The following is a 22774-nucleotide window of genomic DNA, read 5'->3' on the forward strand; positions in this document are numbered from 1 at the left end:
TCTCAGCTTTTAGCTGTATGTTTACCTTTAAGATCTCTTTTAATAAATTATAAACCATAACCCAATATTTTTTTGCTAGTTCACATGTCCACCAACAGTGGAAAAAAGTGCCTATTTTAGCTTCACATTTCCAACATTTTGGTGACATTTCCATCTTCATTTTACTCAACCGGGACGGAGTGAAGTACCACCTATGAAACATTTTAAAGAAATTCTCTCTATAGCTGACCGGTTTGATTATTTTGTAATTGTTTTTCCATAAAATGTCCCATTGGTCTAACATGATGTTTTTCTCCAGATTCTGCGCCCACTTTATCATTGTGGTCTTGACTGCTTCATCTTCTAATTCCATATGTAAAACATAATTGTATACCCTTTTAATTAATCTATATGAGCCTGATAGTAGCAGTTTATCAAAATCATAGTTCGGTCTAGTAAATCCTGAAATTTTATCTCTGTTAAATTTCGCGGTAATCTGCATCATTAACCACCAGTCAATTTTCACTCCCTGGTTGGCCAACTCTTCGTTATTTTTTAATTTATCCATATCATCCAAAAGATCAGTATATCTAATTGGTTTTGTGACTTTCCATAAGCTAGGCTGAACTACTGCTTCCTCCGGTGATAACCATCTAGGGGTCTTCCCCCTGTAAATCTTATTTTTGATTTTCATCCAGCCTTCCAAAAGGGACTTTCTAATCAAGTGGTTTTTAAAATAGGTCTGTGGCTTCCCCACATACCAAAGGTTAGCGTGCCAACCGGCCTGGAGATCGAAGCCTTCTATTGCTAATATCCGCCTGTTCTCTAAAAGAACCCAATCTTTAAGCCATAAAATCGTGCAGGCTAGGTGATATATTTCCAGGTCCGGGAGGGCTAAACCTCCGTTTTGCTTGTTATCCAACAGAATTTTCCACTTAATTCTGGGTTTCTTACCCTGCCATATGAAAGATCTGAACTGTTTATTCATTTTAGCAAAAAACGGCTTCTTAACAGCGAAACACACCGTTTGTAACAGAAATAGAATCTTTGGTAAAATACACATCTTAATCAGTGCTGCCCTCCCCATAAATGATAGTCCTAAATTATTCCACTTTTTAAGCAGTATTTCCGTTTCTTTTAACAACGGTATAAAATTATTGTCGTAGATGGTACTACATCTATTTGTGAGGCGTACACCTAAATATTTTATTTTATGTTCTAATTTGCAGCCCATCTTCCTTTCTAATTCCAAAGATGCTGAACCAGGCATGTTTTTCGTTAAAATTTTTGACTTCTGTTTATTAACTTTTAAGCCTGCCACCTCACCATATTTAATTAATTCTGTTAAAGCTTCCTCAGCTGAATCAAGAGGGTCCTGCAAAATCAGAACCATATCATCTGCGTACGTCAAAATCTTGTACGCCTCTCCTTTTACTTTAATGCCTTTGATTTTATCATTCATCCGAATCGAATTACTCAGGACTTCCAAAGAGAAAATAAATAGCAGAGGGGATAACGGGCAACCCTGTCTTGTACCCTTCTCGAGTGTTATTTCATCTGTTAGCTCTCCGTTCACCACAATCCTAGCCAATTGTTTGTCATAGATCGCTTGAATATTTCTAAAAAAATCTCCTCCACACTTAAGTTTCTTAAAGGTTTCAAATAAAAAATTCCAGTCAAGATTGTCGAACGCCTTTTCAGCATCAATGAAAATAAAAGCAGCCTGCTTATCCCTACATAAATCCAAATATTCCAAAATGTTAGCAAGAATACGAATATTATTACGTAAGTATCTGGATGGCAAAAATCCCGTTTGATCTGGGTGGATTGTGGTGTGTAAGATCTTTTTAAGCGTTAAAGGATAAAGAAGGAAGACCTAAAGTCGGTTCGGAAGACATAAAGATGATAATAAAAGAATTTTATTCAGCGTTATATAAAAAGGCGGATATTTGTAGGGAAGAACAAGAAGCTTACTTGAATAAAAAGCCATTGATGGAAATACCGGAAGATAAAATAAAAACTTTAAATGAGCCAATTACTATGTTTGAATTAGAGGAAGCCTGGTCTAAGTTAAAGAAGAATAAAGCGGCTGGCCCGGATGGTATTCCGGCAGAATATTATATTACTTTTAAAGACCTGATAATTAATCAATTCAAAAGTCTAATACAGGAGGTCTGGTGTTCGGCAAAAATACCGGACTCTTGGAGACGCAGTAATGTGACACTCATACCAAAAGAGAAAGGACAATTGGATGACATTAAATACTACCGTCCAATATCTTTGTTGAATGTAGATTATAAACTTTATTCTTTAATTTTGGCTATAATATCCTTTTTGAGGTGCGGTGACCAGAATTGTACACAGTATTCCTAATGAGACTGCACCATCGATTTATACAGGGGCATTATGATACTGGCTGATTTGTTTTCAATTCCCTTCCTAATAATTCCCAGCATGGCGTTGGTCTTTTTTATTGCAATCGCACACTGTCTTGACATTTTCAGTGAGTTATCTACCACAACCCCAAGATCTCTCTCTTGGTCAGTCTCTGCCAGTTCACACCCCATCAACTTGTATTTGTAGCTGGGATTCTTGGCCCCAATGTGCATTACTTTGCACTTGGCCACATTGAACCTCATTTAATTCTTAATCCCTTTCCTAATAACCCTTAACATAAGAGTTTGGCTTTTTTCACTGCTGCAGCACACTGGAGAGACACTTTCACTGAGCTGTCCACCACAACCGCAAGATCTTGTTCTCTCTCAATCTCAGAAAGTTGAGACCCCCTTAGCCTATGCCTGAGGTTGAGATTTTTGGTCCCATTGTGCATCACCTTACACTTACGAAGAGTAAACTTCCTTTGCCACATTGTCACCTGCTCACCCAGTTTGTGGAGGTCCTCTGGGGTGGTCCAGGCTCAGAGGGGTTCAGATTTTATCCCCTTGAACCTCTTTATTAATTCCTGTGGGGAACCCTCCAGGCGGGGGTGGGGGAGAGACCTGAACTTGTCTTGGGGTGGGAAAACCCTGCTCAGTGGCCTCTTCTCCCCCTCCTCGTCAAAGAAGGGATTCGGGGGGAGGGGCTGGGATCCAGTCTCCAAACAGGGTTGTGGAAGGTGATTTGAGGATAAATTGGAAGGGGCTTAATGCCTATTTCCTAACACAGGGGAGGGCGGTCATCTGGAACAACTAGATGGCGTGGTGCGTTAACAATTAGGCCAAGTAGGCACTGGCCTATGGGCCCCCACCTTTAAGGGCCCCGGGCCGGCTCCCCCCCCCTTCCCCCCTGCTTGCAGCCTTTCCAACCTGCACGCACAGCCAGCTACGGAGCCACTCTTTGCCCGACTTGCCCGGTGCGGCAGCTGCTGGCATTGTTGCCAAGTTTGCCTCTCTGCCTCTCCCCCGCGGCTCCGTCAAAGTGGCTTTTGAGAAGGTGCCTGCAGGCAGGGGGCCGTGGGTGGCGGAGCAGACTCTGAGATCATTTGCGAGGGGTGCCCAGGGCCGTAGCCAGGATTTTAAAGGTTGGGGGGCTTTTTAAAAAGTCAGGGGGCGGCACCCCTTGCCCCTTCACTGTAGGGCTTGCCACTTCTCAGATGCTTTCTAGGGACGGGGCAAAAGCTGGAGGTTCTGAAATTGGCCAAGTCGAGGCAGAAAACCCAAAAAACTTTGGGCCCAAGAAGGGAGTGCATCTTGCATGCAAGCAGGGGGTTTTCCTTCCACCTCCCTATCCCCCACCCCAGCGCTTTGCAGCCAGCAGCTCCATCTGTTCCCCTCCCCCCCGTGGCCCGTTCCATGTGGCTTCCTCTGCCTCCCGCTCCTCAACTTTCCTTCTCTTCATCTGCTGCGGAACACTGTGCCCTGCTCAGCTCTCCCGGTACTGGCTGCTACCGAGGGCACTTTGCTGGCTCAGCCATAGTAAAAATAAAAGGCAGGCTGCACCCTGGAGGGGCCCCTGGGAGTTGGGGGAGGGGGCTGACTGGAAGTCAGAGGGCAGTGCCTCCACAGGCCCCCCTGTGGCTACAGGCCTGGGGGCGCCCCAAGATTTTGACTGCCTAGGGGCCTCCACAGGGTTTATTCTGGCACTGCCTGGCGTGGTGCTGCCAATGATGGTGGTTTGGGGTTGTTTCTTCGGGACAATCAAGGGGACTGACCATCAGCAAACAGCCCATTGGGAGAAGAGGGCCTGGGGAGGGGTGAGGCTTCTCTCTTGGAATTCAGCTCTGGCTCCTGCCTGGCTCAGCCGGCCTTGTGCTCAGGTAGGCTTGCCAATCCCCAGGTCCCAGCGGGGGTTCTTCCGCTTTCCCAGGCTCCTTCCCACCCCCAGTCAGCTGGCCGGTGAGGGGAAACCCCGCCCCCACAGCCACCATGTGACTTTCCACCTCCGGAGGCTTCAGTCTCTGATTGGAAAGGCTTCCTCTTGGGATGGCGTGTCTGTGTTACTTTGAAGAAGTCGCCAGAAAGAAGGGTGGGGTGAGCGGGAAGGCAATGTCTGCTGGGCACTTCATTATTCCCTATGTGGAGATCGATTCTCATAGGGTATAATGGGGAATTGATCTGGAGGCATCGGGGGCTCTGGGGGGGCTGTTTTCTGAGGTAGAGGCACCAGTATAGCATCTAGTGCCTCTCCCCAAAATACCCCCCAAGTTTCAAAACGATTGGACCAGGGGGTCCAATTCTATGAGTCCCAAAAGAAGGTGCCCCTATCCTTCATTGTTTCCTAAGGAAGGAAGGCATTTTAAAAGGTGTGCTGTCCCTTTAAATGTGATGGCCAGAACTCCCTTCGGAGTTCAATGATGCTCGTCACACCCTTGCTCCTGGCTCCGCCCCCAATGTCTCCTGGCTCCACCCCCAAAGTCTTCTGGCTCCACCCACAAAGCCCCCAGATATTTCTTGAATTGGGCTTGGCAACCCTAAGCCCAGGAGAGCTGCGCGCGGGAGGGTGCAGAGGGGCGGCCACCCCCAATGTCGCCCCGCCCCTGCCCAGACGGTGGGAAGGAGGGCCGCCTTTTCCGAGGGAGCGCAGCGCGGCGGCCTCGCAGACGGGCTCTCTGTGGCTTCTGCCGCCCAGAGCTCCTCGCCCGCCCCGTCCATGGCCGCGCCGCTCCCGCCGCCGCTCCTCGGGGCCCTGCTGGTGACCCTGGCGGTGCCCCCCTCCTCCTCCGCTGCCGGGCCCGAGGCCGCCCACCAGGCCAGCGCCGCCCCGTCGGTGGAGGTGAGGCTGGGGGTGCTGCTGCCCGGGCGCAACGTGCGCTACCCCTGGGCCTGGCCTCGCGTGGCCCCCGCCCTGAGCCTGGCCCTGGAGGCGCTGGAGCCCCAGCTGCGCCCCCAAGGCCTCGACGTGCGCACCGCCTTCGCCTCCACCGAGAACGAGGACGGCGTCTGCTTCCACCACGAGGCTCAGGCCAAGGCCATAGATCTGAAGGGCTCCCACGACCCGGACGTGCTGCTCGGGGCGGGCTGCTACGGCACAAGCTACGCAGTGGCGCTCTTTGCCCGGCACTGGCAGGTGCCGCTCCTTCGAGCCGGGGCCTATGAGAGGGGCCCGGAAGCTTTCAGCAGCACGATGGTGTATGCCGGCCCCCTGGGGCCCGCCCTCGACGGCTTCCTGCTCCAGCTGCTCCGGCGCTTCAACTGGACTTCCCGCGCCGCCGCCGTCGAGTACGTCGATTACTTTGAATTCTTCCCCTACGTGCACCGACCGAGCACCGACGACTTCGAGACCCGCTTCCACAACTATCGCCAGCCGGGGGAGGCCGTCCGCTTCATCCAGGCCAACGGGCGAGGTGAGTCCGGCCAGACGGGAGGCAGCCGCGGTCATTGGGCTCCACGACCCCGGCCAGCCCTCCCGCCTCCCCCAGCCCAGCCGAAGCCGTCCCTTCCCCCGCAGGCCCTGGGAACGGCTCCCTGCCTCCCCCTCCCCTGGGGCGATCCAGGGCTTTCTTTTTGGGGGGGGGGGCGGGGAACGCGGCTGAACGGAGCTCCAGAAACCTCTTGGTGGAAATAAAATTCTTATATGTGTGTGTGTGTGTGTGTACACAAAGGGCTTTTTTGGAAGAAAAAGCCCAGCAGGAACTCATTTGCATGTTAGGTCACACCCCCTGATGTCACCGTTGTTTAATATAGGGCTTTTTTGTAGAAAAAGCCCAGCAGGAATTCATTTACATACTAGGCCACACCCCCTGACACTGAGCCAGCCGTGTTCCTTTGCGTTCCTGCTAAAAAAAAAGCCGTGTGTGTGTGTGTGTGTGTATTATACACAAATACATACATGCACAGGTTTTGGGGTAGAAAAAGCCCAGCAGGAACTCATTTGCATATTAGGCCACACCCCTGATGTAACTATTGTTTTGCACAAGGTTTTTTTGTAGAAAAAGCCCAGCAGGAACTCATATACATATTAGGCCACACCCCCTGACACCAAGCCAGTTCATTTAATAGGTCATGAGGGGCACCATGCGTTTCTCCTTCATCTCCCTCTGGAGAGTTCCGGCACCTCTTTTTCCAGGGAAAAAAACCCTGACACCCCCCTCCCGCCATCTTCAATAACTAAGGGAAGGCCATTGGTTGAGAAGGGCGTGTTGCAGAGGGCAAGAAGGCAGGGACAGCAAACCTAGAAATGCATGCTGAATAGAAGGGAGCCCCCTCCCCCAGGCCTCTCTCCAGCCTTAGCTCCCTCTTCCCCCCACCAAAAAAAACCCCTGGTAAGTTTCCTTTCCTTGCAGTAGCTGTAGGAGACCAACTTTGCCTAATGTGGGGGCCTGATGAGAGCCAGTTTGGTGCGGTGGTGAAGTGTGCGGACTCTTATCTGGGAGAATCAGGTTTGATTTCCCTCCATGCCACTGCTGGAGTGACCTTGGGTCAGCCATCGCTCTCTCTGAGCTCTTCTGCTCAAGAACAGTTTCTGTCAGAGCTCTCTCAGCCCCACCTGCCTAGTCACAAGGTGCTTGTTGAGGGGAGGGGAAGGGAAAGGAGATTGTAAGCCACTCTGAGACTTCTTCCAGTAGCGAAGGGTGGGGTAAAAACCTACTAGCATCTTCTTCCGAAGCAGGGCAGGTAGATGACCCAGATTCCTCCCCCCTCCCGACCCATAAACTGGAATGCCCCCCTAGGGGAGGGGAGGAATGGAAGGAAGCCAAGGGAGGGAGGGCAGGAGAGGGGTCGCCACAGCGGGCTGCTCTCTGAATGGAGCCCAGTCCGTCATAGACTCCATCCAATCTAGTTAATCCAGTCTGAAATAGATCCTGAAACAACACATGGCCAGCTCTGGATTGAAAGCCCTTGTTTGTGAGCGACATCCAAACGGCATCAAAGAACTAACACTTCATTATTATTATTTTAAGGCCAGTCTGGAATTTCCCTTGCCAAGTTTAGTTTTCTGCTGAGATGAAAGAAAAGGGGATTTGATAAAGTCTGACAAACCCCCCCCCCCCCCGAATATTTAGAAGAAGATATTTGATTTATATCCCACCCTTCACTCTGAATCTCAAAGTCGCAGAGTGGTCACAATCTCCTTCATCTTCCTCCCCCACAACAGACACCCTGTGAGGTGGGTGGGGCTGAGAGAGCTTTCACAGAAGCTACCCTTTCAAGGACAACCTCTGCCAGAGCTATGGCTGACCCAAGGCCATTCCAGCAGGTGCAAGTGGAGGAGTGGGGAATCAAACCCGGTTCTCTCAGATAAGAGTCTGCACACTTATCTGCTACACCAAACTTGAAGAAAGAAGTTTTCAAGAGAAGAAAACAGGAAGGGTTTTCCTTTCCTTTGTAATTTCCGAATGTGGATCTCCAAATGAAATTGGTGGGCGCTAAATTCAAGCCAGTCCAAGAAAAGGTCTCTCAGTCCATTTGAGCTGCATCAATGAACTCTCATCCTATGCTGGGTTTTCCATGCTGGATATTTAGCCTGGAATGGACATAATTTTTACTCATAAATCCCCATGACTTAATTACCTGCCCACTGAATTCCAGTGTTTTGTATTATTTCCGCGTTTTTTTCTAGACCTGATGAACAGATATTTTGTGATTTAACGGCAACTCTTGTCTGGCACTAAACTCTGGAGGCGTTTCAGGGAGACTGTCTCGTTTTCCTTCTTGCCTCAAGTTGCTTCTTGACCGTTTTTCTTGCTCACCTTGATGGCTCACTGAGGTTTTTTCAAAGAAATAATTATGGGGAAACATTAAAAAAACCCTCACTCGATGCACAGCAGCCAAGAAGGTCAGAGCGCCTGCTCCGGCTGCAACGCCACTGAGGATGTTCTCCGCAGCTGAGAACGAAACGTCTGGAAGGAAAACTTTCTCCAGTAGAACACGGCACTTGAGCCCGAAAGATTCTACAAACCCTAATCATTAAAAAAACGACTGCGGTGGTGTCAAGGAACAACTCAAGCCCCTCTCCCTTTTAGGGAACAACTACTGATTTCATTTACTTTATTGATACCACCTCTTGGCCCCAGTGAGGACCCAAAGCGCCAGACAGGTTTCTTCTGTCACCCATTTTATATCTCCCAACAACCCTGTGAGAGGCTGAGAGTGTAGGACTTCCCGAAGCTTCTGTGGTGTGGGGGGAGGGGGTTCGAAACTTGGATTCCCAGAACCTACTCTGATGCTCTATCAGGCATGTGCGCCACACTGCCATTGACTAAATAATGGTAAATTCTGGAATGTGGCCAGTTGAGTTCATCAGAAGCCTCTTTAAAGGATTGGAAAGGAGTCCACTGAGTGAAGTCCAGGTAAAAGTCATGAAAATCCATCCACTATGGCACCATGAAGAAGAAGATATTGGATTTATATCCCGCCCTCCACTCCAAAGAGTCTCAGAGCGGCTCACAATCTCCTTTCCCTTCCTCCCCCGCAACAGACACCCTGTGAGGTGGGCGGGGCTGAGAGGGCTCTCACAGCAGCTGCCCTTTCAAGGATAACTTTGCAAGAGCTATGGCTGACCCTAGGCCATTCCAGCAGGTGCAAGTGGAGGAGTGGGGATTCAAACCCAGTTCTCCTAGATAAGAGTCCATACTCTTAACCATGACACCAAACTGCTGGGTCCAGAAGTTTTAAAGTGCAGTCTGGGGAAATGTACCTTGTTCATTGATGGGGGTAGGGTGGACATTGGTGGGCACCTGACTGCCAGGGCTGGGGAATGTGGATTGCTCCACAATGCCCATGCGACAAGGAGCCAAAGAGACACCCTGTGAGGTAGGTGTGGCTGAGAGGGCTCTCACAGCAGCTGCCCTTTCGAGGACAACCTCTGCCAGAGCTATGGCTGACCTGAGGCCATTCCAGCAGCTGCAAGATAATGCAGAGCATCTTAAGTCAAGCTTTGTGCTTCATGTATGGCTGAGGGGCACCTTGCCCCTTGCTGCCTGCCCTCTGTTCCTTGCTCGTGTCTGACACACAGCCCTCTGGTCACTCTGGTTTCTCCCTAGTGGTCTACATCACTGGGCCCCTGAAGATGTTGCAGGAGATCATGCACGTGGCGCAGGCTCAGAACATGACCAGCGGTGACTACGTCTTCATCTACCTGGACATTTGGGGGGAAAGCCTGAGAGCTGAGGGGCATCGTGAGGCCAAGAAGCCCTGGCAGAGCAAGGAGAGCCAAGATATGGGGGAACTTCGAGAGGCCTTCCAGGTAAGTCCAGGACTCTGCTGCAGGGAGGGAGGGAAAGAAAGGGAAAGTTGGGAGCTGAGGATAGATGCGGGAATCACCACAAACTATATTGCCTTCCCTGGATGTGTTGCAATGCAAGTTTAAGGGTGTGGTGGGGTTTGGGGAGGGCCACAGTTTAAGGTGTTTAGCTACAAGCCACAGGAGATGTGAAGAACGGAGGAGGGGTTGTAGAAAAAGCCCAGCAGGAACTCATTTGCATATTAGGCCACACCCCCTGACACCAAGCCAGCTGGAACTGTGTTCCTGCTCAAAAAAAAAAAAGCCCTGGTGAAGAACAAATGAATCCTCAGTGATTCTGAGGAGGTGCTGAGATCTTTCCCCTTATGGGTGAGTCTCCAAAGCCAGACTTTTTGCTTCTGGGCCCCTCCAGACTGAGCCGCAGCCCGTCTAGTGAAGGAGGGGGACCTGCAGGTGGGGCTTTTGGGGGTCTGCCTTGGCTAGGCACTTGGATTGGGGTGTCAGGAAAGCCCTCCTGCAGCAGGGAAAGAGATGGTTTCTTTTCAGCCTTCTCTGCAGTCCCGCATTAGAGATTGCACAGGCCCAGAAGTGTGCCTGCGCAAAAGGCAACCTGACAAACAACAGTTTCAGTTAAGTGGAACCCTCTTTTTTACCTGGATAGTGCCCCACGGAACCTCCGGCCTATATTTAATGCGTAGAGGCAAGAGTTTCTGGGTCAGAATCCCTTGGCCTAGAGGGAGATGGGGTGGGGGACAGGGGAGGCTGGCCCTCCGAGATGGAGAGTCCTTCCCCTCTTGCAGGAGACTGGCCCTAGGAGAACCCTGGCCCTCCTAACCTGCTGGTGTTTCTTCTCAGCTGCCTAGGCCTGAAGGAGTCCCAGACAGCTGGAGCTCCCTTGACCTTTTCCTTTAATCTGTAGAGAGCCAGTTTGCTGTAGTAGTGGTTAAGTGTGCGGTAAGTTTTTCTGGGAGAACCAGGTTTGATTCCCCACTCCTCCACTTGCAGCTGCTGGAATGTCCTTGGGGTTAGCCATAGCTCTCGCAGAGGTTGTCCTTGAAAGGGCAGCTGCTGTCAGAGCTCTCTCAGCTCCACCTACCTCACAGGGTGTCTGTTGTGGGGGAGGAAGGGAAAGGAGATTGTGAGCCGCTCTGAGACTCTCCTTGAAAGGGCAGCTGCTGTCAGAGCTCTCTCAGCTCCACCTACCTCACAGGGTGTCTGTTGTGGGGGAGGAAGGTAAAGGAGATTGTGAGCCGTTCTGAGATTCAGAGTATAGGGTGGGATATAAATCCAGTATCTTCTTCTTCGAATTGCAGACGGTGCTAGTAATCACTTTCCATGAGCCCCAAACCCCCGAATACTGGCGTTTCCAGAGCCAGCTGATCCTGCGTGCCCAGAGAGACTTTGGTGTGGCTGGGAATGACTCCATGGTAAATCCACACACCCCTGCTTGCACGCTGTCTTCTGCGCTGTTATTATGGGATGGGGCGCAGGGCCCTTTGTGAGAAGTGAGATGAGAGGTCAGCCTGCATTCTGGGGCCAAAATCATTTTTCACCTCGGCCTTGGAAATCTCCAGGAGATTTTCCAGGTTTGCGGTTGAGGAAGGCAGCTGTGGCTCGGCTTTGCAGGTGGGTCACTGGGGTTGGCGTCAGCATTAACCCTTTATTACACAGAGAGTTTGCAGAGGCCTTCTTGGTAGTACTCTGTTCTGGGCAACCGTTGTGGCTTCTTCATACCTGGCTCTCTCGGTTACTCTCCTGAATGCATTTTCAGTTCTGCACCCTGTGCTGTGAGTTTCAGCCTTGTGGCTGACCGCTTTCCCTTCCCCCCATCTTTCCTCCTGTTCACTTCCCACACCCAGCATGCACTGCTTCCGTGTTCTATCTTCCCTGCATGCCTCAAGGCTTGCCTGTCGTCACGCAGGTCTCGACTGGTCTTCCCTCTTTGATCTGCCACCCAACTGGATGTTGTTGTCTAGGAGTCTCCCCATGTCACAGTTGAAGGAGGGTGAATCCCAGGCCTTTTATCTCTGGTGGGCTCGCTTGAGGCATGGTGATCACCACACCCACACAGACCCTTGATTCCCAGCATCAGACTCCTGCCCCAGCTAAAGTGTAGCTGCTGGTCTGGAGCCATTCAGGGGCCCTCTGGCTCCCAGATATTTGAGCTTAGACCAGGGGTCCTCAAACTACGGCCCGCGGGCCAGATGCAGCCTGCTGAGGACGTTTATGCGGCCCGCCGGGTTATGGCAAAATCAGACCGGAAGTGACGTTCGACCTAAACTCGCGTTAGCAACGCACACTTCCGGCACTGGGCTGAGGCGGCGGAGACAAAGTGTGAGGCGATATCGAGGTGAGGTGAGTTCCCAGGCCGGGGTGTGTGGTGTGGGGAAGGGAGAGAGATGCAGAAGACGGAGAACTGATGGCCCACGGCCTTGTACAATAACGGCAGTCCGGCCCTCCAACAGTCTGAGGGACAGTGAACTGGCCCCCTATTTAAAAAGTTTGAGGACCCCTGGCTTAGACCATCAGGGGCCAGCACATGTCACTTCACATGACTCCAATAGCAGAGTTCTGTCTAGATTGTCCTTCAGGTCCAAAGGAGTGACTTTCATTGAGGCTGTGGGGAACAGGATAGTTCCATTCCGTTTCTCTCCCTCTCTCTGTCCCCCTGTGGCAGGAGACCCTGGTGGCTGGCTGCTTCCATGATGTTCTGCTGCTGTATCTCAAGGCTCTGAACGAGACGCTGCAAGAAGGTGGAACCAAGCGGAACACCAGCCGCATCCTGGAAAAGATGAGGGGCCTGAAAATCCAGGGTATTGGAGGCTTGGCTTAGGGGAAAAGTGGCAGGGGGTTGGAGGACAGGGAGGTTGCTCAGAAATTGGGGCTGGGAGTTGGGGGAGGCACCAAATGCATGCCCTGGGCTGAGACAGATTGGGCCAGGAAGAATAAGGAGAGGGAGGGGAGGGGGGCTGGCTTTAGAGAGGAGCTATTCCAGAGCCTGTCCAAGAGGAAAACTCAGCCATGGCTCATGAGTGAGAACTGATGCTGGGATAGAACAAGAAGAGTTACGTTTTATACCCCACCCTTCACTACCCAGAGGAGTCTCGGAGGGCCTTACAATCACCTTCCCTTCCTCTTCACACTACAGACAGCCTCTGAGGTAGATGGGCAGGGCTGAAACTAGGAAAGGTCCATGAGGGCAATGCCCCTCCTAAATCTGCCAGACGCGCCCATTCCTGATCCCCCTCCCCCCCTCCCCTTGTTTATGCTTCTTTAATTAAATTAGCGTCCCCTGGAGCCCCCTCCAGAAAAAAATCCTATATACGGGCCTATGGCTGGGACAGCTCTGAGGGAACTATGGCCGGCCCTGGGTCACCCAGCTGGCTTCATATGGGAGAGGAGTAGAGAATCAAACCTGGTTCTCCAGATTAGAGTCCACTGCTCTTAACCACTACACCAAACTGCCTCTCCCTTCCTGCCCCCACCCCTCCAGGTGTCACTGGGACAGTGAGCCTCAATAGAGACAATGACCGAGAGATGGATTTTGACCTGTGGGCCATGAGGGATGTGGAGAGCGGAGAATTCCAGGTGTGTGTGGCGGTGGGGGGGGAGGTGTCTGCCACAATAGGTGGGGGAGAGTCCCCAAGCAGCCCCACTGGGTCTCTGAATGAACTGGTGTGTTCCAAAAAGACACTGAAGAGCCCTGAGTGGGAGTGGGGGGGCCTGCGGGTGGTAGCAGGTGAAACACCAGGGACTCCAGGCCTTTCCAATGGGATGGGATTCTGGGAAATTGTAATAGATGTGGAGGAAGGTGCCCCCTGAGTCTGTGGTCTGAATCCAGCCTTTTCTTCCTACAGGTGGTGGCTCATTACACAGGACCAGAGAAGCAGATCAACTGGACAGGGCCCATCCACTGGAAGAAGGGGAGCCCTCCTCTTGACAATCCACCATGTGTCTTCAACATGGACGACCCCTCCTGTGGTAAGAATGGGTGTGTCCAAGGGTTAGATTCATCTCACTGGCCTGCCGCAGGCAATTTTGTCTCACGTTCCGCTCTCTGGTTGGGAGCACAGAGTGAGTCTTCACCAAACGGTTTGGCGGTTCACAAGCCGCGGACATCTTTTCATTGGGTAAGTTTTTGCATATTCATACAGTACGGTTGGCATTATTCCACATCTGTGTGTTCTCACACATCTGAATGGGAGTTCTGGTTTCCTCCTCTCACGTAGACCCGCCGTCACTGCTCACTGCATGGCAGCCGATCCTGAAAACAGACAGAGAGCAAATTAATCAGCCTGACAGTAATGATTGTTTTTTACCATTTGGTGCTCATTTAATTCCTGGTTATCATTGAAGGTTTTCACACATGCACATTGTAGTCCTCCCTCCATGTCATTTAATCATCTGGAGGAGCCTCAGTTTCACCAGCTGCACAGATGCAAAAGGGAGAAGGAAATGAAGCCAAAGTGCCACAACGTGTACCCTTCTCTCCATCCCCAACGATGAGTTGCTTTTGAGTGGTTTCTGGCTGAGCGCTTTCCTCAGCTTAGCCAGTTGGACGCATTTGTCTTCAGAGCAAGACACTGGGCAAATTCAGATCTGCAAGTGAAGCCTGGGGAATTTTCTCTGCTCTGAGTCAGGCATTCATGATGCCATCCCCGGTGCACCCTTCCACCCACACTCTGCAGCCTGAAGTGGGGGTTCTGATCGGAGAGGTCAGTCCCCCCCCCAAAATAGGGATGTTCTAACATTTATCAGTTCATCTCATGATGTGCTTGCTGATTGGAGTGGGAACTGATTTCCAATCAGTTCAGCCTTTCCAGAGAATCTCAGGCCTCCGTCCCAGGTAAGTTTTTGCATATTCAAGCAGTATTATGCAGTCTGTGGTACTTCATACATCCCAATGGGAGTCCTACCTTCGCCCAAGAAACCTGTTATCTCTGCTCGCTACTCAGCAGCCAGTCATAAAAATAAACACTGAGCAAATTAATTGGTCAAACAGTGATTATGAGTGTGTGCTTCTGTAATAGTTTTACTGTTTGGTCTTAACTTCATTCCACGTTACCGTCGAGGTCGTCTGCTTGCGCTTTTCCACAGCCTTATGGGAGTTGTCGTCCTGCCTCTGTGTCATTCTCTGGAGGAGCCTCAGTTTCACCTTCTGTGCAGATTCAAAAGTGCCTTGAAAGGGAGAAGGAAATGGGATGGAAGCCCCACAACTAACCCAGAGCTCCGTAGTGCATGGCAGCAAGGCGAACAGTTCTGAGGCTCAGCTCTGGAGTGATCATGGCTGCTGAACACACTTTCATTGTCCTGTTCAGCTCAAATTCCTGGCATCCCTCACTCATTCTAACCCTCCACGCAGGAGATGTTTCTGTTGCATTCTAGTGGCTCGCAAATGAAAGCTGAGATGGGGTGGAGAAGTTCCCAGGGTGGTTGGGGAGGGGGAGATCAGAAGGTTGACCTGGGGGATTTGCATAGAGTTGACTTCCTCTCCCCCCTCCCCCCCCCCCGCATACATGCATAGGAAGAACAACTTTTCCCAGCGCCCCAGAACAGAGAAAAGTGTCAGGGGGTCAAGTGAGTATTGGAGGGCATAGTGCACAGAGCTCAAATTGGCACAGGTTGTGTAGTTGTGACCTCTTGTGAAGCCAAGTTGTGTTGGCATCTCCATGGGTGACTCCTCGAACACCATCCCGGATCATCGTCGGCCTGTTCAAGTCTCATTTGGGGGCCAGCTGTGGGTCTGCCTCGGCAGAACTGATGAACTCCTGCCCGGCTCCAGATGCGAGACATCCCATTGCCTGGCTCAGCAGAGCCTGCATTGACCCACCCGGAATGGGTGCTGCACCCCTGGCAGCTTACAGGTGAGGAAGGGGTTGAAGTAGGGGAGCTTGGAAAACCCCTCCACACAAGCAGCTGCCTTGTGACTGCACACTGCGGGGTGGGACCAGCAAGGGGGCTGGTTGGGGTCAGTGTGGGCAGGGACAGCCTTCTGTGGGGGGACCCTGGGGGGCTGGATGTCGCCATAGAATCCTTCTTTCCTTGGGGATTGCTCCTTATAGGGCCAATGTTGCATGACCATGACTCTTAACCCCCCCCCCCCCTCCAGCCAGGCATTTAGGAGAAGGAGAGCTTCAGTGGAGACCGGAGTTCCTGCTACTAAGTCCTCACTGACCTTGTTGAAGAGAGGGACTGTGAGGAGGAACCAGGGAGAGCTGTGCGTGCAGAGCTGAAGGGCATTCCGGGGTAAGAGAGGAAGGGGCAGTTGCTAAAGGCAGCTGAGTGACCACTCACAAAAAGGCTGGGGGGTTGATTCCTTCCCTCTCTCCTACTGATGTTCTCCCTCCAGAGCTCAGAAACTCCTTCACAACTGAAGGGAGAGGTCATCCGTGCTGGGTGGTCCTGCGGGCACCAGGCTTGTCACCTTTCAGGGGTCTTTTCTCTGCCCCCCCCCTATAAATTTGGCAGCTCTCAGCTAAAGGTGGGCTTGCTCTCGTGGGCTGGTGCTTCTCTTTCCGTGCTCCCAAGAGCTTCCTCAGAAGCCTCTTCCATTCCCTTCGCAGCATCATTGGGAACCACGGCAGCCTCAAGTCTTCTGACTCTTGGTGAGCAACGGCTGGGCCCTCAAGATCTCCAGTGGTGGGCTGGTCAGTTTCCAGCAGAGCAGGAAAAGTGAGTCGAACCAACTTTTTCCACACTCCACCCCACAGTGGCAGTACCTTTCCCATTGGCAAGGCCTTCCTTCCTCCCCATCCCCAGAAAAAGGAGAGCCCCCATGAAAGCACTCAGCCTTGCTATTCCTGAGCCCATTTGAAGTGGGCCTCGGCATGTGTCAGCAAAGGGTTCGTTGAAGTTCACAACATAATCAGACTTGTTTCTTTTGAAAACTAAGTTGCATTTATCGGTAACTACAATGTTACTCTAGCAAGGATTCCTTGGAACTAATGGCAGATAGCTCGAACCATTGGCATTTATGATTACACTTCGAAGGATTTGAGCTTTAAACTATTTCTCATAATAAAAGTACAGACTGACCCTGCAAGTAACACATTTCACACGCCCGCTTATCTTTCACAGTTGGTGGTTACATCCCCCTCCCGGTGGTGTCCTTGCTCTGCTCAGGAGGCGCCAGGGAAGTTAGCTGAGCACTCTGCACTTCAAAGGTCTTACTGGCCTTTGAAATCCTGGTTACACTCCCCCCCTTTGCTATGCAGGGTACCTGGGTTAGTAGCATAGAGGTTTATTAAGCACTTAGGTTAGTATTGAATAAAGAAATATAATTTCAGGAATCAAAACAACTTCAATGAAACATAGTCTGACAGTATGCTGCACATTTGCAGGATCACCTTCTGACCTTTCTCTCTCTCTCTCCATCCCTTGCTTTCTCCGCCTTGCCCATCCCAGGAAGCTGCCACCTTATAGAGGTGAGAAGCGGAAAAGTACAGTTTTGGGATCATCTCAGGAGACAGCTGTGTGCAGCAGTGCTTTCTCTGTGGAGAGCAGTGACCTCAGCCTCGAGGTGGAAGAAGGAAGATCTCCTTTGACTTCGAAGAAGCCAAAGCCTGCCTTGTTGTAGTTGCATTTTTTAGTCCCCACCTGGTTTCTCTCTTCTCATTCCCCCCATGCCAGGCATTTCAAGACTGTGAGTGCTGGAAGGTGACCTTGGCTAACAGGACTCTTGGGTCTTCTCCAGGAGGAGGTGTGGAACCTTCAGGGGAGAAGGGGCTTCCCTCACAGTCTCTTGGCCTGTGGTGTGCTTTGGGGAGCACCTTGTTGCTCACGTCAGGAGGTTTCTCAGCATCATGTGAACCAAATGTGAACCTGCCCTTGCCAAAGGCACTGTGACGGACTCAGGAACTTAACCTGAGAAGCTGGAGAACAGGCTTGCAACGATTGGCTGAAACGTTACCATAGTAATGGAAAAGTTATCACCACTGTTTGGGTATATTTGTGGCTCATTGTTGAAACATATTAATAAAGAATTGAAAGATTTGTCTAGATTAAACTTATCATAGCTTGGGAAAGAGGCTACAATTGAAAAGATGGTTTCAAACTTTCCCAATAATGATTACAGATCAATTTTTGCAAAGCTGGCAGAGAAAGTGTTTAAATTTTATTTGGAATAATAAGAGGCCTTGAGTCCAGACCTGAACTCTTTAGAAAAATATCTGATGGGGGAATAATGATGCCAAACTTGCCATATTATTATGCTGCATCATAGTTGTCCCAAAATATTGAAAAGGAGAAAGACCAATTATGGCCCTTTGTGGACTGAAATAGAGCAAAATCGAGTCTCTCCCACGTCACTGGAAACTATCCTACGACAAACAAAATAATAAAGAAGTATAATGTACTACTTTGAAAGTATAGGATAAATGGAGGCAATATTAATCTCCAGGAATCTCCCAGTTAATTTGGCTTTCACAACTTCAGTTATTCCAAGGCAAATTGTCACCAAGTTATTGTTTGGTCTGGATAAAAGCTAATCTTAAAAGCGGATCTGGATCAGCATAAAAAATTGCTCCAACAATTGGCAGAAAATGTGAAATTGCCATAGTTAGAATATATACAAATACAAGTGTCTCATAGCATGGGCCTAGGAGGGCCTTTTACTGGCTGCCACCACTCTGGTAAGGGTCCGCATGGGAGGGCCCAGAGCACCCAAAAAAACCCTGTATCTTTTATTAAAACCTTTTAGCTGTGACCAAGGAGACGTGAGGACCCAGGCAGTATAACAACAAAAAAGTTTATTAGTGTTCTAAAACAATAAATGGGCGATAAACATTTAGTGCACTTGTGAAACAGTAAAGGTTGCTACAAGTAAACAGAAGCCCTGACACGTTTAGCTAGACATTCCCTTCCTCTAATACCAAACTTGCCCCAAGGGATAAGGGATCTCTCCTGCTGCCTTCTCCAGCTCAGCCTTCCCGAGAGAAAAAAACACCCTGTCTGGTGTTTGGCCCTTTTATGCTTTTCTCCCAGATCCCACCCTTAGGCTAGTTTTCCTTCCAAATCATCTTTACCCAATTAGAGGGACAGAAGGGATTCTGGGAGATGTAGACCCCTGTATCTACTCTGGGGCAGGCTTCTCCCTCCCCTCTAGGCCGCACTAGGCCTCAGATCATGACAACAAGAAATAAAGAGAAAATGATTTGGTGAAACTACAGGATTACCTGTTCATTGACAGAATTTGAGAAGATGCTGCAAAATTCTGAAACCACAACATTCTGTTAAAAACACACACAATATAAAGACGTAATATATGAAAAGATGGGAAATTGCTAAAATTGGAAATAGCAGAGGAGGATTGGCAAACAATTTGCTAAATGCTTCTAATGTATCCTTATGTTTTAATAGAAAAAAATCAAGCTTATTGGTTTTTGCTATTTTATCCCAAGGAAAAGGCTATATAAAGCTGGTCAATGATTATGTTGGAAAGATGTGCACTAACATGCAAACGTTCTGGAGATTGATTCATGTGGACATACAGAAGATACAGCTAAGTTTTGACCCGCTGACAATGTTGTTAGGAGATATAAATGATGGACATACTATACAGAGAGAGTTAATCCAGACTTTATTAGCAGCAGCTCATCTTGTCAATACGCAACAGTGAAAAAAATAGACCTTTCATCTGAACGGGACTGGATTCTGAAAGTTTGGGACCTTATAATTATCCATAAACTTGTCAAAAGAAGTCAGAATTCAAAATGGGAGCCAAAAAAGAATAAATTTTTGGAAGAATGGTGGCCCATCATCACATTTTTGGAAAAGAAACTTCTAAATTGGGGTGGAGAGGCAAAGATATACAAGACAATATTTTTATTTTGATGTTATTGAAGTAAGTTGGCAGTAATACGAGCAGCAATGTGGTGGGGTGGCGAACTGGGTATTTGTAGTGGTTGCAGGTTTTCTTGGGTTTTTTTTCTGTTTATAATGAACAACGAAAAAAAAGTTTTTAAAATGCTTCTTACTGGAATCAGTGGGACCAAAGAAGAGAGCAGACGGTCCACTTGTCTTGGGTTGGGGCCAGTGGCTGCCGTTTCTTGTATTCTAAAAGGATATCCACTGGGGCAGGGTCTTCCCACAAACCTGCAGAAGAGAAGCGGGGGGAGGTAGTGGAATGGTTTCAAATAGCATGTTTCCACCTTGTGGGATCTTCTGAAAGATCCTGCATATTTTGTATGGATACGTAAAGGGATCCATATTGTGGTTTGCAGCTTCCTGTGTTCTAGGAGGATGGCCACTCTTGGCAGCGTTTTCCAACAAGCCTGCAGAACAGAAAGGGGGGTGGGGGTGGAAAGGCAGTGGAATGGCTTCAAATCAGGGGTGTCAAACTCATTTGTTATGAGGGCCGGATCTGATATAAATGAGACCTTGTTGGGCCGGGCCATACGTGTACCTATTTAAGACTAGATAGCAGAGATACAAACTTTATAAAGGACACAGACAAACACAAAGATTTTTTTTTTTAAACTTAAAACATGCTTAAAACATTAGCATTCATAGGCCTTAAAGGTGCTTTCTTTGTATTTCTCCCATGGGATTCAGGGAACTGGGCAAAGGAAGCTCCAGCTCTTTCCTTCCTTCCCCAGGGGACCAGGAGGGGGAGGAGCCTCAGCCAACAGAAGGAAGAGAATAGCTCTGCTGTGCAATTGTGATAGCCTGGCAAAGCAAGCTTTTCCTTCCCCTCCTTCCTGCCCAAGGGAGGAGCCTCAACCAATGGAGGATATGAGGTTTTGCTCTGTAGCTCCTGTGCGATTGAGCAAGCCTTGCAAAGCAAGCTATTACACAGAAGGAAGCAAGAGAGAGGGAGAAGGAAGCAGATGACAGCCAGTTGCTCAGGGGCCTGATTGGAGCCCTCTGGGGGCCTGTTCGACACCCCTGGCTTCAAATGGTACTTTTCAACCTTTCTACCAAGGACAGAGAGGGGCTGTGGTGGAGCTGGTATGAGAATATTTTTCCTTGGGATTCTTCCCCATGTGCTCCGTTGCCTCTTCACCACTTAAGACAGGGATGTCAAACATGCAGGGGGCTGAATCAGGCCTCTGGAGGGTTCCTAACAGGCCTCCAAGGATCTGGCTGTCATCTGCTTCCTTCTCCCTCTCTCTTGCTTCCTTCTGTATAACAACTCATTTTGCAAGGCTTGCTCAATCACACAGGAGCTACAGAGCAAAGCCTCTTTTCTCCATTGGCTGAGGCTCCTCCCTTGGCGAGGAAGGGGGGGAGGAATAGTTTGCTTTGCCAGGCTCTCTCAGTTGCACAGCAGAACTGCTGAGCCAAGCCTCTCTTCCTTCTGTTGGCTGAGGCTCCTCCCCCTCCTGGTCCCCCTAGGGAAGGAAGGAAAGAGGCAGAGCTTCCTTTGCCCAGCAATACAGAGGAAGTATTTTTAATACCAATGAGTGCTAATGTTTTAAGCACGCTTTAAGTCTTTTAAATATTTATATATTTGTATTGTCTGTGTTCTTTATCGAATTTATATCTCTGCTAGACACATGGCCCCACCAGACAAGGCTCGGCCCAAGCCAACATGGCCCCACCCGACAAGGTCTCATTTATGTCAAATCTGGCCAGTGCCAGATTAAACCCTGGTTCGGAGGCCCCTCGGCAGATTCGGAGGCCCCTAGGCAGTTGAATCTTGGGGGAGGGGTGGGAATTATCTCAGTCCGAGCACCCGCCCCACTCACTGCCCTCGGCCCTTGTTGCAGCCTGGAGTAACCTTCTCAAAGCCCCTTTGACAAAGCTGCAGGGAAGAGGCAAACTCGGTGACGATGCCAGCACCATTGCACCAGGCAAAGAGCAGCTCAGCAGCTGGCTGTGCGGGCTGCAAGCGAGGGGGAAACCAGGGGGGGAGCCGTCCAGGGGCCCCTAGAGGCGTGGGGGCCCATAGGTCAATGCCTGCTTGGCCTAATAGTTAATCTGGCCCTTATAACAAATGAGTTTGACCCCCCTGACTTTAAGCGCTTGGGGCCTTGGCTTTGTGCTGCCAGGGCCTGCCTTGCATCCCACAGGTGCAGCACGAGAGAAGCACCGGCCTGCGGCGAGGGGTGTATGTGTATGCATGAACTTGACTTGGGGAGGGGAAATCCTGTGTCAGAGCCTCTGCTCCCCCTCCTGAAAAACTCATAAAGCAGCGCTTTTGGGAGGTGGGCTTGAGATCCAGTCTCCAAACACGGTTGCGTTAGTTGAACAAAGCAGGAGTCGAGTGGTACCTTTAAGACTAACCAAGTTTTGTTCAGAACGTAAGCTTTCGTGCGCTCTCTAAGCACTCATCAGACGAGGGGGTCAGGTATTGTTCTAAATAAGACGTTCTGAATGAAACTTGGCTGGGCTTAACGGTGCCCCTTGACTCCTGCTTTGTTCAACTACTTCAGACCGACACGGCTGCCCCCTTGGATCTACCTGCGGTTGCGTTAGGTGACTTGAGGATCAAGGGGAATGGGGGGCAGGAGGAGGCGAATGACCCTTATATTTGCTCTCCAGCTTCCTTAGGTCTTTATGCTTTTTGTGGCAAAATGCCCAATTATCTATCAGACCTAACCACTCCAAGTCATCGCAGGGCATTTATGTTGGCTAGACTAAACGCGTTTCCCTCCAAAGTTTTACAAGGGAGATATCAGCGAGTCCCTTTAGCCGACAGACTTTGCTCCTGTGGAGCAAATACCCCTGACTCAATCCAGCATATATTGCTTGATCGTTCTTTATACCATAACCTCCGTAAAGATTTATTTGGCAAGCTTTCTTTTTCTCCAGATTTGTCCATTCTGCCACCCTGTTATTATTTATTGAGTGATACTGAGGGGGTGGTCAGTGAGGCTGTGGCAAAATTTCTGGCTGACATCCTTAAATTTAATTCTGACCATGTTTGAATGCATCTGTAAGCTCGGTTTTATCTTGATTTTATCTCCAATGTTTAAATTTTTATATTCTGTGTGTTTTTATCTGATTCTATTATGCCATTAAAGGTTTGGTATGGGATCTTTTGTAACAGGGGGCGAGGAGGACATCTGGAAGAGCCGGATTCCGGCCTCGCATGGACCGCTGCTGCCGGCAGGGGTAGGGAACGTTGGCTCTCCAGACTTGGGGGGGGGGGGGGGTTGCCTACAACTCCCATCAGCCCCGGCCATTGGCCATGCTGGCTGGGGCTGATGGGAGTTGTAGGCAAAAAACCCCA

General features: G+C 49.9%; 1 protein-coding gene across 1 annotated transcript; it reads left to right on the forward strand.

Annotated features, from left to right (window-relative positions):
* Positions 1–5067: 5067 nt before the first annotated feature.
* LOC132569885 (atrial natriuretic peptide receptor 2-like) lies at positions 5068–17176 on the forward strand. Its single transcript, XM_060236316.1, has 8 exons — positions 5068–5761; positions 9401–9603; positions 10914–11027; positions 12278–12413; positions 13094–13188; positions 13458–13581; positions 16164–16272; positions 17005–17176. The coding sequence occupies exons 1-8, from the start codon at positions 5068–5070 to the stop codon at positions 17174–17176; spliced, it is 1647 nt and encodes a 548-aa protein (XP_060092299.1).
* Positions 17177–22774: the final 5598 nt, after the last annotated feature.

Source organism: Heteronotia binoei, chromosome 4 (genome assembly GCF_032191835.1).
Source record: "Heteronotia binoei isolate CCM8104 ecotype False Entrance Well chromosome 4, APGP_CSIRO_Hbin_v1, whole genome shotgun sequence".
Lineage (NCBI taxonomy): Eukaryota > Metazoa > Chordata > Lepidosauria > Squamata > Gekkonidae > Heteronotia > Heteronotia binoei.